The sequence below is a fragment of the Rhinopithecus roxellana genome, chromosome 7 (genome assembly GCF_007565055.1).
Source record: "Rhinopithecus roxellana isolate Shanxi Qingling chromosome 7, ASM756505v1, whole genome shotgun sequence".
NCBI lineage: Eukaryota > Metazoa > Chordata > Mammalia > Primates > Cercopithecidae > Rhinopithecus > Rhinopithecus roxellana.
The window spans coordinates 121,195,817-121,214,781 of NC_044555.1; the positions used below are offsets into that span (position 1 = coordinate 121,195,817).

General features: G+C 40.1%; 1 protein-coding gene across 1 annotated transcript; it reads right to left on the minus strand.

The window, feature by feature from the left end:
* Window positions 1–5,693: 5,693 nt before the first annotated feature.
* On the minus strand, window positions 5,694–9,167 carry DCAF12L1 (DDB1 and CUL4 associated factor 12 like 1). The gene is made up of 2 exons (XM_030934565.1): window positions 7,517–9,167; window positions 5,694–7,426 (listed from the first exon to the last, which is right to left on the minus strand). Exon 1 carries the CDS (start codon window positions 8,928–8,930, stop codon window positions 7,539–7,541), a length of 1,392 nt encoding a protein of 463 aa, XP_030790425.1. The 5' UTR covers window positions 8,931–9,167; the 3' UTR covers window positions 5,694–7,426; window positions 7,517–7,538.
* Window positions 9,168–18,965: the final 9,798 nt, after the last annotated feature.

Here is an 18,965-nt window from a genome sequence, read left to right on the forward strand (position 1 = left end):
TTTATACAAATGAATTAGCTTAATTCATCATATTCTAAAAGTATCCTTTAGTATTCTTTGAAATTAGAGATTCCATTATATCACTTATCTTTTACTTGAAGACTAAAGCACATGTCTCAGAAGTGGAGGCAGTGGTAACATGTTAGAAATCACTGTCAATAGGAAATCAATCTGTAATAAAGGCGGCACTTCTAAAATTATAATGTAAGCCAATAGGGAAATATATGATTCCATTTTCAAAAATGTGCTTCAAGTACAAATGTCAAGGAATGCAACTATTTGTAAAATAAGGTCTAGTTTTAGTCACATAAGGCATGATTTTAAAAAATCACACACAACTCAGTATTTCCTAGGTGAGTAAAGAAAGAGAAACAGAAATGAGCCATTTCTGAGGTGCTGGGGGATGTTATTTGATAAATTTACTAAGAGCCTAGAGAAAACTGAAGTTGCTGCCCTCTGACTACAACATTCAAGTTTATCATTTGTGTGTAACATAAAAGGCCAATTTAGATGTTAAAATTTAATCATCATGAAACATTAATGCCTTAGGTTGAAACACAGAATGGCACAATAATGGCATTAGAAAGGGTGAAAATAGCACCATTACTCTCATTGACATCATCAATGTGTTTGCTTCAGTGAACTGCACCTCCCAAATGGAAAAACAAGAAGGTTATTTGTAAGGAAGTTATCATCAATATTTAGCTTTCTTCTTGCCCAACTCTAGAATGACCTATATTCTATAAAAGATGAAAAAATACATCTAACCAAAACATAGATGTCTTTATTCATAAAACACAGCAACATTTGGCAGATTTCCTTTATCATCTTTGGATTAATGTGATTGCATTAGGGAAATTAAAAAGTTGATCATTAAATGATAAAAATATGAAATATTGCTTCGTGGGGGCAGTAAGTACTGTTTAGTATCAACTAAACAAACATTTATTTGGCTATCAATCTACAAGTCGTTAGTTACCTACTATGTCCCAGACATATAATAATACATAAATATATACATATATAACCTCTCTTATGAGTGCCAAATCCATATTTCTAACTGCCAACCAGAGATTTCCATCAGGAAATCCTATAGGCACTTCAAAGTCCACAAGGCCAAACTGCAATAGCCCTGTAGGTACGCATACCCTGCAGGTATGCATTATTATATGTGTAGACCTATATATGTTTATATATATGTGTAGAACTATTTGTTTATATATGTGTAGACCATTATTATATGTGTAAACATATCTATATGTTTATATATATGTGTAGACCAATTTAAAAATATATGAATTTTGAAATGAGAGCCAGAAGACCTAGATTCTGAGACACTACACGCTACACCCCTCCTTGCCTCTCCCAAATACTATTTCTATAGTGATAATAGAAACACATTTGTGTTTCCAGCCCTAACCTCTCTTATGAGGACCAAATCCATATGTCTAACTGCAAACCAGACATTTCCATCAGGAAATCCCACAAGCACTTCAAAGTTCACAAGGTCAAATTCCAACAGCCCTGTACATATGTATGTGTCCATACAATTCAGACATTCACAAGTCCTTTGAAGTCAATATTGGCTCTTCTTCTTCATTCTTATTTTACTTTCCAGACCCGGATCAACTATCATCTTTATGGGCAGCCCTCCATAACCTTCCCAGGCAGAATTGATTGCTATTTTCTCCATATTCTCATTATTTTTAGGATATATCCTTAATACTATACTTACTTTTTTGTTATAATTAGTGAAGCAACTATCTTTCTCTTCTGCTACACCATAAACCTCTAAGGCAGATGACGTTTTTGTTACTGTCTTGCTTTGGTTTTGAAGGGATTAATCTGAAAACACTCAAATGAAATGGTGTTTTTACAAGAAAATTCTGTTACAATAGGTATGAGTTGAAACATATCTTACTTTCCTTTATTTTTTTATTTTATTTTATTTTATTTTTTTGAGACGGAGGGTCTAGCTCTGTCGCCCAGGCTGGAGTGCAGTGGCGCAATCTCGGCTCACTGCAAGCTCCGCCTCCCGGGTTCACGCCATTCTCCTGCCTCAGCCTCCCGAGTAGCTGGGACTACAGGTGCCTGCCACCATGCCCGGCTAATTTTTTGTATTTTTAGTAGAGACGGGGGTTTCACCGTGTTAGCCAGGGCGGTCTCCTGACCTTGTGATCCTCCCGCCTCAGCCTTCCAAAGTGCTGGGATTACAGGCGTGAGCCACCACACCCGGCAACATCTCTTGCTTTCAACATATGTTCCAGTGACTCTAATATGTTCTAAAGTCTGAAAATCACTGAATTATTCAAATAGAGAGTACTGCCACACAATAAATGTTTAAAATAACTCTTAAGGTGTAAGCACACCCTCTTATATTTGGCTAAATATTTCATGTGTCATTCTAATGATTTCTGGTGATGGCAACAATTTTCTAAGTAGTGAGCCTATACATACTTTTTTTTTCTTTTTTTTTTTTTGAGACGGAGTCTCGCTCTGTCGCCCGGGCTGGAGTGCAGTGGCGGGATCTCGGGAGTGGCGGGATCTCGGCAGTGGCGGGATCTCGGCAGTGGCGGGATCTCGGCTCACTGCAAGCCCCACCTCCCCGGTTCACGCCATTCTGCTGTCCCAGCCTCCCGAGTAGTTGGGACTACAGGCGCCAGCAACCACGCCCGGCTTTTTAAATTATTATTATTATTTTATTTATTTATTTATTTTTATTTTTAGTAGAGACAGGGTTTCACCGTGTTGGCCAGGCTGGTCTAGAACTCCTGACCTCAGGTTATTCACCTGCCTCGGCCTCCCAAAGTGCTGGGATCACAGGCGTGAGCCCGGCCCCGCCCCCCCCTTTTTTGTGAGACAGAGTTTCACCCTTGTTGCGCAGGCTGGAGTGCAATGGCATAATTTCTGCTCACTGCAAACCCCGTCTCCCGAGTTCGAGCGATTCTCTTGCCTCAGCCTCGAGTAGCTGGGATTACAGATGTAGGCCAGCACGTCCAGCTAATTTTTTTATTTTTAGTAGAGACGCGGTTTTACCATGTTGGCCAGGCTGGTCTAGAACTCCTGACCTCAGGTAATTCACCCGCCTCGGCCGCCCAAAGTGCTGGGATTACAGGCGTGAGCCACCACGCCCTGCCCAGCCTGTACACATTTAAAACACCCTGACTTGTAGATAAGATAAATATTGTGACGGAAAGATGGAGACATTAACTGAAAAAAAGTAGGTTGCAAAACAACTTTTACAAAATACTCACATTTTAGTATCAACTGCATAGATGGGTACATATATGTACAAAAAAGTCATGAAAGATATACACTAACTTGTTGACAGTAGTAATCTTAGGCTGGTGGAAATGTGGTGGTTTTTAAAAATATTTTACATTATGTGCCCGACTTTCTGCAAGGCACATAAACTGTTTTTATAATAATTAAATAAAAAATAAATACATATGCCTTCTATCAGAATTGATAGGACTCTAGAGGGAAAAATAATGAATATAAATCAAATGCCTTATGCATCAGGCAATATGCTAGATGCTGGGAATAGAACAATTAGTAATGTAAGGACAGGTTTAGAGAAGTTAAACAGCATACCCATTACTTATTATAAACAAATTATATAATTCAAATTCAAATTCAGGTATTTATGATTCCAAAATAATATTTCCATTTCATCTTGGTACTCCAGGTCCAGTATCATTCCTGGGTAAAACTTAAGTTTCTGCTGCTCTACCCACATTACTTCATGCCATGAATCACCATGATCATTACCATGGGGCCTATTTCAGGATACTCTTCATCCATCAACTTAATCTTTATCATCTTCCCTAATGTTTTGGTCAACTAATCTGATAAAGTAATTTATGAAAAAGAATTGATGTATTAGTTGTTGTACTGAACAGCCAAGTGCCATGTACGTGCAGCCTATTATGCTAGGTTTGGGATGACAGAGCTCATATTCAAGTGGAGGGCAGGGAAGCTAAACACTCACATAGCTGACTGCATCATAATCTGCTAAATTATAATAAAGATAACAACAAAACCGTCACTGTGAGCATGGAGAAGTTAAGTGCTTAATTCTGTATTGGAAGTCACAGAGAGTTTAATAGAAAAGTAAGTAGGCAAAGGGCATATGAAGCAAAGACCAATACCTGTGCAAACTACATATGTATCAGCGAAAGAACCCTCCTTCTAAGGGTAAGTCTGACCATTTTATGGCAACCTCCTGCAAACACATTGCCCTTACATTGATGCCAAATTCCAATGCTAGGTGTCTCTGGGTTTACAGCGGACTAGTAGTGTGAAATACTTTTAGGCAACCCTTTCTTGAGCAGATCTCACAATAACATCTTAAAGCAAACACCTGTGGCTTATGCAGCCTCTCTTTCATATTGGTACATGACATTCTCGCTGAACTGCATCCCTGAGCAGCTCACATAGTGACATGTTTAATGTAGTTGGGTTACCTAATAATACTTGCAGAAATTAGGAAGCTGTCAGTAAAACATCCAGGAGGGCTTTGTGAATTGCTTTCTAAAATCACTCTAAATTAGCAATTAATGAAAAAATTTTGACAAATTGTTCAACACTGAGTACAAGCGGATAAAAATCAACCTCTGGAAAATTCAATTTTGTTTATCATTAATGCTAGAGTATATTTAACAGATGATTTTTTTTCAGAGTAGTCACCTCACTTTATTCCAGTAGATAGCCTTGATAAGTAAATTATTGTACCCCTTTTTAAAAGAAAATAGAAATTAACTCATTCCAAAGAGTAAAGGAGAGGAACATAAACTTTTGGATCAGAAGTATGCTTGGAGAGAAATATGTGAATAGGTAGTTAGAGATAAAGATAATTAACATTTTATGCATAGTTATAAGTAACTGAGGCCTTTCAGGCATCAGTGATAGGTAATTTGTACATGAATATTTGCACTTCCTTATGTACTTTAAGCGAGTTGTATTTACGGGCTTTCTGGAGGGCTGACTTTTTTTTCTTCAATTATTTCAGTCACAGTTTACATAATTAATCATAGTTCTATGATCACTGTGTCAGAATTAGAAAATATTTCAAAATAACTAGATGGTTACAAAATATAAATGTACACACGAAATATTTAGTTTTTAAAACGTTAAGTCAGGTGACTTGGCATGAAAATGATATACCCTAAAATATGAAAAAGTTAAGTGTGAGTCGGTGATGAAATTAAGGACCAAGACAGAGAAGAAATCAAACATGCCTTCTATTTCTTCTCTAAAATCCCATCCCAGGTAGAAAGTGTTATCTCCTCTAAAAATGTTTTCCACATTATTTCAAAATAATTGCGAGAATACCATAAAAATTCCCTATTGCCTACAAGAAAATAGGCAATTAATACTTTGAAGTTACTGGGTAACATTTAAGGAAATTTTTAGCTAATATGTTTTTTAAGTTAAAACACAAACCACAAAACATATTTCAAAACTAATTGCTGAAAAACAACCAAAATATTTTAAATAAATCTTCAAACCTAAATGGTTGCAGGTGAAAAGATTAATTTCCAGTGCCAAATAAGATTTATACATGTTCCTTCCTCGTCTAGTATCACATATGGGTAAGTTTATGAATGGATAAGCACAATAGCCTGACCTGAGAATAAATCAGGAAAAAGTTTACCAACAAAGGGGGGAAAACACAACAGGATTCTATATTATTTAAGAGAAATATTTATTTATTGACTTAAAACTTTAAACTCTAGGTCTCCAGAGGCATTCAACCAGTACATATTTACTTATTGCCTTTTATTTGCTAAGTATTAGTGGAGAAATGAGGCAATATAAAGATGACAATTGTATTATCTGTTCTCAAGACATTTACAACTGAGTTGGAGACGCATGCACACAAATACATCTTACTGCTATATAACAACAATTATATTAGCCTTTATAACAATGGCTAAAAACAAAAGCTTACTTTTTGGTATTTCTTAAATGACTTTTAGTACAATTTATTATATTAACTTGTTCGGATTTGTGACTGAACAGCATGTTGTGTGTGTACACCAAGACAGCATCTGAGTGCCCAAACATCTAAGGAAAAACAGACATGACAAATTACCAATCCTAGTTCAGCACAACCTGGCCAGTTTTAGAAATGGCAAATATTCCTTCTCACTTCCAATGGTCTCACATATGGAGAAGTACAACCTGTTTTCATAGCAGTCCACAATTTATATTTATCTGCACCCCAATATACTTTTCTTCAACCTCATCTTATTTATTTTAAATCTCACCTTATCTTGAAACAAACTTCCTATGTTCTTGATATTGCATGCTATTACATTGAGAGTTATAACAGCACTACTTTTTAACAACACATTATACTTTAGGAAAGAATCTTTGAACTTCACAAAATAAAATCTTATTAAGAATCTTTTCTTCAGAATGTGCTATTTTTGGTCTTTTTTGTTTTGTTTTGTTTTGTTTTTACTGTAAATTACCTCTTAAGCAGAATTGGAAAATGTTAAATATCTTCAAATATAACATTTTATATTAAAAACAGCAACAGCAAAAATATCCAGTCTATACCCTGGATCAGTATACATTCTGCCCAGCCTGCCATACATTCCACATTTACATTTCCTGCTTTTCATGACGGCTCCAATGCACTGTGCAAGTTTTTCAAACAACATACATTCAAATATATTCACAAGTCTTGATAGTAGTAAGGCAGCAAGTGAAAAAATACACATTCTTTTAGCTATTTAAGGAGAGGTGATAACACTTAAATAAGTTGTGAAATTTAAAAAAATGGTTGTTTCAACATTCAGGTTAATTCTGAAAATGCAATGAAGCAGAACCCCTGCACTCCTGAAGAGTTCTCACCAATTAGGAGTTTGATACAAACACAAGATTCTATGATAACTTCTTTTGAAAGAGAATAAACTTAAGAAAAAGCACTTTAGCATGAACAAAGTAAAAACTATATACACTAAGATCAAAATTTGCAAATTAAGTGTTTCCAAACGTAGGTAATCCAGAGCTTGGAATGTATTTTTCCAATTGAACAATGCTATAAAACTATGGTAAGCTCTCCAGAAAAGATGTAGGAACACCTTGCTTACTAGAAAATTTTCTCTTCCTATACCATGTATCTGCAATAAAAAATAACTAAAAAAATGAGGTTGTAATACTGGTAACAAGGAAAAACATGGAAAACAAATATACGTAACTGTAAGACATTGACTGCATCTCCTTAAAGAAAGAGAATATATGAATCACTCAAAGAGAGAATGCAACTAAAGATTAACCAAATTTCTTTGTATGAAAATTCCAAAAGATGGTGTTGGAAAGGAGTCAAAAAGTCTTAAAGTCAAGTTTTCATTGACCAAAGGATCACTCACTCTCTCTGCTTGGAGGAGTACAACTTAAGCTGGGCTGGTTCCACCTGGAAAACAAAAGACACACAGAGTTAAAAGCAAAAAAATGCAACATGAAGCAGGAAAGTCGGGTGGAACTAAAAGGTAAATCTGTGTACCTGGAGTACAAGGCGGCCATCCTTAGCTCCAGAGGCCTGCATAGTTCCCATGGAGGCCTGCAGGGAGAGGCCCCCCAGCCACAAAGAGCTTCATCTCGGGCCAGTTGTAGCAGTGGGTGTAGAGCGCATTGGGAAACACTTCCATGCCACCAAAGTAATTCACCCAGAAATCATTATGGTTGAGCCAACCTCTGCCACAGGCAAGCCTGAGCTTCCTCCCTGAAGGTCCCGAAGAGGACTCGAGGTTGGCGGAGGCTCTCTCCTCCAGGAACTTCTGGGCCCGGATGTCATAGAAGAGCAGGGAGCCCTGACCGGTGCCCACAGTGATGATGTGGCGGTAGAAGCTCAGAGACCGCACGCCTGTGCCACCCTCTCGAGAACACAGGGGCCGGATGTTCTGCTGACCCTGGCGCAGATCCAGGAAAGAGACGTGGGAATGGGAGCCCACAGCATACACAGACATATCATCGCAGTAGGTCAGGCACACATTATCCCGGAAGTAGGGTAGCCTGATGGACAGCAGCCTGGATAGTGTGCTCCGGGCTTTCCACAGGTGGAAGTAGCCATCCAAGGACACCGCTCCCAGCTCCTGGTTCTTGGCGCCGCAGGCCAGGGCCCGCACCTTGCGGTTACTGGGGTTGATGATGGCCCTGGGGATGGCCTCCACATCCTTCGGACGGATGTGGGCATATACGGGGAGACCCACCTCGCTATGCCAGGCAACAGTGTCATCGAACTTGTCCGGGTCCATCTGCCACAGCGCCACAGTGCCGTCACGGGAGCCGCTCACGGCTACGGTGTCACTCAGCCAGGCGACGGCGAAGATCCAGTCCTTGTGGCCATGGCGGTCTCCCAGGCACAGGGGGTCCAGGGTGGGCAGCTGGTAGATGGCCAGGCTGTTGGGGTTTTCGCCGCCGGTGGCCAGAAGCGTCTTGGAGGGATTCAGCTCGATGGCATGGATGCCGCAGCCCTGTTGGTCCTGGGCCAGCCTGGCCTCCCTGTCCCGCAAGAGGGGGATGCGCGTGATGTGGCCTGACTGCACGTCTACCACAAAGAGCGTGTTACACTTGGTGCCGCACACCACCTGCCTGGCGTTCAGCCACTGTGACGCGAACACCTTGTTGAGGGTGCCCAGGTTCAGTTGGCGCTCCGTCAGCAGCTCGGGCAGCCTCTGTACCGCGTAGCCTCGCATCTCGCCATCGAAGCCCTGGAGCCCGGCGGGGCCCCACCCGCCTACCTCCCGAACCTTCAGATAGTGAACCATTGAGCTACACGTCGCCGGCCGCCTCTGCCTCTTCAGTACCAGAGGCCCCTCACCGTCCGCTGCCGCCAAGCCCTGCGACGGCGAGCTCTCGGCGCCCGCCTCGACCGCGGGCGCTTTCCGTTTCCTGCTACCTGTTTGCTGCTGGGCCATGGTGGGCGGCGGGCGAGCGGCGGCGGCAAGGCGTTGGTGGCGGTTGCGGCGCTTGGCTCCCGTGTAGGTCGTGGCGGCGGCGTGGATGGTTGCTCTGGGACCCAGCCTTCGGATTCTGAGGCGCGGCAGTGGCGGACCGGGTGAGGGACGCGCGGGCGAGGGCGGCTGTGGCGGTGTAGACCTACGCGAGGGCGGGAAGTGCGTCTGACCGGACAGTGAGAGCAAAGTCAGTGTGGGGCGAGATCTACGCGGGGGGCCGAGTGGGAGGGGCGGAGGCAGTGGGAGGAGCAGGCTAGCGGGCAGGCGGGTGTGAGCGCGTGGGGTGCCTGAGGAGTAGCTGAGGCCGGGCGGGGTGAAGGCTGGGAGGGGACAGGGCGGAGGGCGGGGGGCGGGGAGCGGGGAGCGGAGCTGCAAAGACAGAGTCTCTGAGGGCCCGCAAGCCAGGATCCCAAGTATCAGACACGCGGCATTTCACTACCCTCAGGACAGCAGCTAAGTACCCGTCTTAAAATCTCTACTTCAGTAAAATCTGAAACCTACGATATAGTCAAGCACGGGGCTAGAAGGAGCCCAGGCCACGATCTGTCTGGAGAAACCAGTGTGCATTTGGTGTAATCCTGGGACACCCTTCGCTAAGATTAGACATTAAACTTGGCAAGGGATGGGGTATTCGGCAGCTGCACGGAGACCTTTACCCATATGTCAGACCTGCAACCCCTCAAGTTTCAGCCCCTCACTTGATGTCTTAAACAATTTCAAACAAATCTTTTTTTCCCTCCTCAAATTGAGGTTTCTGAGCTGCTGCACCACAGTCCGTTGAGGAGTACAATCCACATGCAAATCCCTGGGACCCACGTTTGGCCCATGGTGATATCAGGGAACACTTGGTTTGGTGCAGCCTTGAGAAAATGGTGGGTTGTACTAATGGGGGAGGAATCCCGAGGGGCTTTTTGGAGGTGTTTGCTTCCTTTGAGCCTTAGAGCCCTAAGGAGATGGAATGGAAGAATCTGTGGAGGGGGATTTCTTCCCCACTCCTGAGAGGCAAAGTTAATATCCCCGTTGTCAGTCACAGAGATGCCTAAGTTGAGTCCCTGGGACCTTGGGACTGGTTCTAGAGGCAGAGGATTTTCACGTGCAGAGAAGAACATAACGTCCCAGAAAAAGGCAACAACATGGATACAATGATGTAAGTTTAGAGGTTCTGTGCATGAGTAACTTCTCAGGGTTCATAAAGTTCTTATCCAGTTCTGCTGCTTCAGAGCAGCCAGTCAGGTGGCAGGCCCAAACCGGGCATACTCAGTTACCCAGTGATTTCAGTTACACAGTGGTACATTGGAGAGAGAGGGCAGCGAGAGCAAAGTCAGTGTGTGGACAGATCCAGGCGGAAGGCCGAGCGGGAAGGGCTGAGGCAGTGAGAAGAGCAGGTAAGAGGGCAGGCGGGCCTGAGGGCCTGGGGTGCTGACACCTGTGGTGATTAATTTACTTCCGGATCAGGGAAAACCATAAGAGTTATTTTGTTGTTGCTTCTCCCCAACCCCCTTTTTACTTTTCTGATTTTCTGTCCCCTTCCCCCATCCCTTTTTGCAACTTCACCTCACAGGCACAAATTCCAAGTAAAACCATAGGTCCTTCTCGCCACTCCAATCCAACTGCTGCCTTCCAGTGCACCCCAACACTCTCTTGCACCTCAATTTTGATTCCTCCCCATATCATTCATCTCACAGCAACAGAAAGGTTCCATCTGCTGGTGGTAGTGAACATGAAATTAGGGACAGGTACATAGAGGAAGCTGCATTTTGTTTCCACACGTGGACACAAATAGGGTGAATGGACATTTTAGAAAGAGGCAACCATATGTGAAAAGGCACAGATAGTGTAAAGGATTGTTTCATGAATTTTAGTGTACATTAACATCTCAGGAGCGGCTTAATAGATGTGCATATCCTTTGATTCTATCCCTAAAGATTTGATGCAAATGATCAGTGGACAATTATTTGAGAAACACTGGTCTACACTCCTCTCACTCAGGTGGGGACAGGATGTGTTGCAGGTAGGAGGAGATAAATATCTTCATATACTTCAGGGTTACCCTGAAAATGGGCCTTATCCAGGTGAGTATTGTGCAAGAATTGGGAATTAGAAAGGTTATGATGATGTAGATGTCAGAGCAAAGAGTGACCCAGAGAGGAAAATTGTACCTATTATGCATATGGAACTTACTCTTCTTTACTATTACTTTACACCTTTACTATATTGTTATATTAACAGGCATTGCTGCAAGTGAGGTAGGAGAATAGGGTCTGGAGGCAGGGTACCCAAGGCCGTTTCACGCTGACTTCCTGGAATCAAACTGAAAAGAAACCCTAACTTTCCACGCCTAAATAACAAAAGGAACAGAGGCTACTCCCTATACATACCCCCACTTTTTCTGTCTCCTCAGATGGGAAATTGAAGGTACCTCTGATTGGTTGCTTTTTGCAACCAGTCAGATGTTTGCATAGGAGTATAACTATGTAACTTCACTTCAGCCTCTGATTGGTTACTTTCTCCAACTAATCAGACTGATTGTGGGTCATCACTTCATTTACATGAGGTGAGTGCCAAGTGGCCATTGGGAAACCTCCAGAGCATATTTGGACAGGAGGAGATTCTGTATCCGGGGCCCTTGAGTCGCTGCTGGGACCCGCTTCCACACTGTGGAGTGTACTTTCATTTTCAATAAATCCCTGCTTTTGTTCTTTCATTGCTTCATTCTTTCCTTGCTTTGCTATGTGTTTTTTCCAATTATTTGTTCAGAATGCCAAGAACCTGGACAGGTTGCAGTCAAGACCCTCTACAGGTAACACAAGAACAAATATTATCTCATTTAATCCAATCTTATAATAGTGGTAACCACTAATATTATTAGCCCCATATTGTAGATGAGGACATTGAGGCTTGGAGAGGTTATGATTTTGTCCAGAGTAAATGAATTATTAAGTGATGCCAAGTAGCTTGATTCCATATTCCATGTTCTTGTTCACTTCCCAGAGATGGGAGAAATTCCAGGGATTGAGTAAAAGATTCTGCTAGTGATTGATAGAAATTTGATAAGCCTCACTTCCTTTCAGCACAGATGATGGGATATGACTATGGAACATCTGTTGAAGTTGGGTACCAGGAGTAAAACACTAAGCCAGCTGTCAGGGGTTTGGAGATTGATTTTGTGATTAGCGTCAAGGCCTGCTGAAAAGAACTGCTCCATAGGAACAGGAAGGACCAGTGTAGGTCATCTTGATGTCATCTAGCAGCAGATGAACAGTAAGGGTATCCATAACAAACAAGAAGAACTAATGACCACAATCAACTTATTTTTTCTGGGACCAAGTAAGCATCACAAGTCTAATAGGATCCCATAGAGAAAGGAAGGAACTTTTGAAATTTTACTGATATTGGACTTTCCACAAGGCAAGTGTGTGTAGCTTGAACTCAAATGCAATTTGACTTAGGAAAATAAAGAAATGTGCCATATATTCCTCTTACGTTTCACAAAACAAGATAATATCCATTACCCAAGGCTTACAAAAGGAGAGGGCTTCTATGCTCTGAGGGATGAGGTACCACAGATAGTAGACTGTCAATGCCTTAGAAGCTTAACACCGTCCCCAAGTCATAATGCAGTGCTCTTCTGTTTGTAGTGGTGGAGGGTGCGTATTATAAATGTCTTAAACATGGAGATAGAAGAAAAGAGATTTCCAGCTCTGACCAAGATAGAGTAGACCCATTCTTTCAAGGTCCTCCCTCTTCAAACTAAAGGACATAGCACAACTTTAAGAAGTCTCTGAAAGGTGAAAAGAAGCTGGATGAACAAAGGACCACAGAATTTGAGGAAATTCAGGGTAGTGAGTTCCCTGGGTGTCTTTATTGTGTCCCATATATCTTGGCCCGAAAGTTGCAGGCACCTCTAACCCAGAACAATGAATAGGCACAGATAATAAAAGCTCCAACAAAAGCCTGTTGTCCATAGGCAAAGGATCTGGAAAACAGAGGCCTAATTACAAAAAATCTTTTTTTTTTTTTTTTTTTTTTTTTTTTTTTTTTTTTTTTTTTGGCGATACCCATCCTACTGCAGCTAAACATCAACAGAAAAACTACCCTACCTCACTCTACTACAGACTGTTTCAGTGTGTGGCCAAGTGGGGAGCTGATCTTCCATTCTCTCAATGGCAGAAGTAAGTGTTATACTCCTTGCAGGGGTAGTGTCAATGTGGTCCAGTAGTAAACTCAGCCTCCACACACCTGGTCAGCAAGGAGAAGGTTTGAGAAGTGCCTCATCACCACCATGTTTCACACCCCTCCTCTTCTCCAGTGTCAGTAAAGCTCAGTGACAAGCTGAGCTTCCACTCACATTTAGTATCAATGAGTCTGAATAAAGCAGTGAGATTCAGAGCTAGTCAGTTCTCCACTCTCCCTGACTCCTGGTGTCAGCAGGAGCTGAACCTCTACACACACTCAGCAGGAAAAAAGACTGAATAAGGAGGTGGGAAGCAGGGTTAAGTCTTGCTCCAAATAAATAATGAAATACATATACCTACAGATTCAAGAAATGAAGTGAACACATATAGCATAAGCCCAAATAAATCCACACCAAGACACATTATAATTAAATCTCTGAAAAAAAATCATAAAATAAAACAGAGAAATGGCACATTAGCTACAGGGCAAAACCAGATCAAATGACACCAGATTTCTTACCTGAAACCACAAGGTCGGAAGGAAGTGCTGAAGTAAAACATGCCAACTACACATTCCACATGTAGCAAACTTATTCAGGAATGGGGTGAAATAAAGACATCCTCAGATGAAGGAAAACAAAGAATTTGTTGCCAAAAAATAAAAAATAAAAATAAGCCGCTACCCTTGAAAAATGGCTAAAGGAAGTTGTCTAAGCAGAAAGGTAATCATGAAAGACAACTTGGAGTTTTAAAAGGAAAAGAAGAATATCAAATGGGTAAAAACACAATTAAACATAATAGGCTTTTCTACTTCTCATGAGTTTCTAAAATCATATTTGATGATTGAAGGAGAATTTATGACACTACCTGATATGGTACTCAATGTATGTAGACGGAATATTTAAGAAAATGATATTTTAAAGTATGGGAAATAACAGGACTTTATAGAAAGTAAAGTCTATCCACCTCATTCAAAGTGTTAAAACACTGACAACAGTATGCTATGATATGTTACATGTGTATATATTGATATCTAGAGCAATTACAAAAATACAAATTGATATACTCAGAAATGCTGTAAAAATGAAGATAGAACCCAAGAAAGAGGGGCATTTCAAATAACCCACAGGAAGGTGAGAAAGAAGAAACAGAGAAAACAGAAAACAAATTAGTGGCAGACTTAAGCCCAAACATATCAAAACTTACCATAAGTATAAATTGTCTAAGTATACTAATCAAAAGACAGAAATTGGCAGAGTAGATTAAAAAGCAAACATGATCCAAAGACGTGCTGTCAATAAGTAACCTCCAAAACTATGACATTGATAGGCTAAAAGTAAAAGGATAGAAAAACATATGATGCATGCATTAATCACAGAAATCAAGAAAGGCTATAGAAATATCAGATAAAATGGACTTCAAAGTGAAGAAGATTACAAGATTCAAAGAGGTTCATTACATAATTTTAGAAGGATCAATCCATAAGGAAGACATAACAATCCTAAATGTTTATGTTCCAAACTAAAGAGACTTCTGAATAAAATGAAATAAAAATGAGTAGAATTAAAAGGAGAAATAGACAAATCAATATCCTACTCTCAGTAACTGATAGAACTACTAACCAGAAAATAAGCATGCACGTAGAAGAACTTAATAATCCAATCAACTGGATCTAGTTGACATATATAATACACTCTACTCAACAATAGCAGAACACGCATTATTTTTTCAAACACACATGGAACATTCACAAAGATAGACCATATTCTAAGCCTTAAAACAACCTTAACAAATTTTAAGTATTGAAACCACAGTGTATGTTCTTTGCCCATAATAAAATCAAATAGAAAAACAATAAATCTCTAAGGACTAAACAACATGCTTCTAAATAATCCGTGGGTCAAAGAGGAAAGTCTCAATGGAAATGAAATAATGTATAGAATTCAGTGAAAGTAAAAGCACAACATATGAAAATATATACCACACAGTGCTGAAAGGGAAATTTGTAGCATTAAATGCTTACATTAGAAACAAAGGTCTCAGGAAATATAAGTTCTTATTTCAAGAAACTAAAGCAGATAAGAGCAAAATTCACTCAAGACAAGTGGGAGGAGAGAATTAATAAAGATATAAGCAGAAATAAATTTAATTGAAAAAAAAAAACAATGGGGATAATCAATGAACCTAAGAGTTGATTCTTCAAAAAAAAAAAGAATATTAATAGCCACCTAGCAAGACTGACAGAATGGAAGAAAGAAAACACAAATTACTGGCATCAGGAATGAAATAGAATACATCACTATAGGCCCCGCAGACATGAAGGGATAATAAGGGAATATTACGAGCAACTTTTACCTACATTAATGCAAGTTAGAAAAAAAGGACCAATTCTTTAAAAAGTACAAACTACTACAACTTATGCAATTTTAAGTAGAAAATGTAGATAGCACTATTACTATTAAAGAAATTGAAGTAATACTTTAAAGTCTCCCCCTTAAAAAGTCACCTCCATACACAAATACTTTCACTGGAGAAATCTACCAAACTTTTAAAGAAGACTTAACACCAAATTCACACAACCTCTCCCAGAAAAATATAAAAGGAGATGTCTTAGTCTGCTCAGGCTGCCATAACAAAATAACATAGACTGGGTGGCTTAAACAACATAATTTTCTCACATTTTTGGAAGCCGGAAGGTGCCAGAAAGGTAGGTTTAATTCTGAGGTCCCTTTTCTTGACTTGTATATAGCTGCCTTCTCACAGTGTGCTCACATGACCTATTTTTTGTTTGAGGGCTGAGAGGCATGTCTTCCTCTTCTTATACAGCCACCAATACTGTCATATTAGGAGTCCATCCTTATGACCTCATTTAACTTTATTTACTTTCTTAAGGGTTCCCTCTTCACATACAGTCACATTGGGTATTAGGGCTTCAACATCATGAATTGTGGAGAGACACAATTCAGTCCATAGCAGGAGGGAATATTGTCCAATGAATTTTAGTTAGCTAGTAATTCTCAACAGAATATTAGCAAACTGAATACAGCAAGCTATAAAAGGAATTATACAGCATGACCAATTTGGATTTATTCCATGTATGCAAGTCTGGTTCAACATTAGAAAATCAAACCGTGTAAACTACCATCTCAACAATATTTTATAAATAATATGATCATATCAACTGACACAGGAATAGCATTTGACAAAATCCAACCCGCATTTGTAATTTAAAACTCTCAGCAAACTGGGAATAAAGGAGAACTTCATCAACTTTATAAAGAACATGTACAAAAACTTCCATCAAATATCATATTTAAAGGTGAGAAATTAGATTCCTTATGTCTAAGATCAGAAACAAGGCAAGGATTGCTTTCACCACTTTTACCCAACTGTAACTGGAATTTTTACCCAGTATAACATGGCAAGAAAAAGAAATAAGAGCCCTACAGATAGGAAAGAAAGGCATGAAACTGTCTCTACTTGCAGATGCAATGATTACCTATGTAGAAAATCCCAAGAAATCTAAAAAAGAAAAACAATATTTGTAGAACTAATAAGTCAGTTCAACAAGTTCATAGAATGCAAAGTGAATGCGCAGAAATCAGCTTCATTTCTATATATTGACAATGAACAAATGGAGAATGACATTAAAAACAAAATACCATTTAAATCACATAAATAAAATGAAATAATTACATGTAAATTTACCAAAAACATGTACAGGCAGGATCTGTATGCTGAAAAGTACAAAATAATAATGAATGAAATCAATTAGGACCTAAATACATGCCATGTTTATGCATTGGAAGACACAGCATATTAAATATGTCAACATTCCTGACTGATTTATAGTTTTAGAGCAATTGCTATCAATATCTCAGCAGGGTATTTTTGGAGCTTGTTCTAAAATTGATATGGAAAGGCACAGGCCCTAGAATAGCTAAAGCAATCTTGAATAAGGTGAAAACATCACTCTACACCACATTAAGTCCTACTACATAGCCACAATAATCAATACAGTGTGATATTAGCACAGTGATAGATACATCCAAAAATTGAATAAATAACCCAGAAGTAGACACACAATAATGCACCTAGCTGACTTTCGACAAAGGTACAAAGGCAATTTCAATAAACAGCTGGAGAAACTGAACATCTATAGACAAAAAAAAAAAAAAAAAAAAAAATGAACCTTGACCCAAACCTCACTTTTTTTTTTTTTTTTTTTTGAGACGGAGTCTCACTCTATCTCCCAGGCTGGAGTGCAGTGGCCGGATCTCAGCTCACTGCAAGCTCCGCTTCCCGGGTTCACGCCATTCTCCTGCAAGATCGAAATACAAAAATCAGGAGCATTTCTATATGCCAACAGTGGACAATTCAGGGTAATTTTTATACATCAGTTCTAATAGTTTTTTGTTGGAGTGCAAATATAAGATCATATCATCTGCAAACAAATTTGACTTCTTCCTTTCCGATTTGGATGCCCTTTATTTCTTTCTCTAGTCTAATTCCTCTAGCTAGGAATAGATTTCACACAGATTTAAAACATAAAATCATAAATCTCTTAGAAAAAAAGCACAGATTAAAATCTTTGAGATATACAGCTAGGCAAAGAGTCCATAGACTTAGAAGCAAAAGATTCATCCTTAAAATGAAAAACTGATAGATTGAACTTCATCAAAATTGTAAGTTTTTACTCTGTGAAAAATCCTGTTAAGAGGACTAAAGGACAAGCTATGGCCTGGGAGAAAATGTATGAAAACTGTATATGGAACAAAGGACTCATGTCTTGAATATATAAGTATTCTTTTTTTTTTTTTTTTTTTTTTTTTTTTTTGAGACGGAGTCTCGCTCTGTCGCCCAGGCTGGAGTGCAGTGGCCGGATCTCAGCTCACTGCAAGCTCCGCCTCCCAGGTTTACGCCATTCTCCTGCCTCAGCCTCCCGAGTAGCTGGGACTACAGGCGCCCGCCACCTCGCCCGGCTAGTTTTTTGTATTTTTTAGTAGAGACGGGGTTTCACCATGTTAGCAGGATGGTCTCGATCTGCTGACCTCTTGATCCGCCCGTCTCGGCCTCCCAAAGTGCTGGGATTACAGGCTTGAGCCACCGCGCCCGGCCATAAGTATTCTTAAAACTCTCAAAACATGAAGCCTGTAATCCCAGCACTTTGGGAGGCTGAGGCGGGCAGATTGCCTGAGGTCAGGAGTTTGAGACCAGTCTGGCCAACATGGTGAAACAGTCTCTACTGAAAATACAACATTAGCCAGGCGTGGTGGTGGGCGTCTACAATCCCAGTTACTCGGGAGGCTGAGGCAGGAAAATTGTTTGAGCCCGGGAGGCAGAGGTTGCAGTGACCCAAGGTCAAGCTGCACTCCCACTCAGACAACAGAGCAAGACACCGTCTAAAAAAAAGAAAAAAAAATCAATTAGAAAATGGGTAAATGACAAAAACGGGCATTTAATTAAAGAGGAGTTTCAAGAGTTCTTATATAGTCAAGACTCTAGTCCGTTGTTGAGGATACAGTTTTCATACATTTCCTCCTAGTCTATAGCTTGATCTGTCTTAAATAAATTACAACATATCACACAAAGTCCCACACATGGATGTTTATAGCAGCTCTATTTTTAATAGCCAAAATCTGGAAACAACCTTGGTATCCTTCAATGGATGAATAATTAAACAAATGTGCTTTATCCATATATTGTGTACTGCTCAACAGTCAAAAAGGGCACACTGTCAATGCTTGCTACCACTAAGATGAATCTCAACAGAACTATGTTGATTTAAAAAATGCCAATATCAGAAGGTTAAACACAGTAT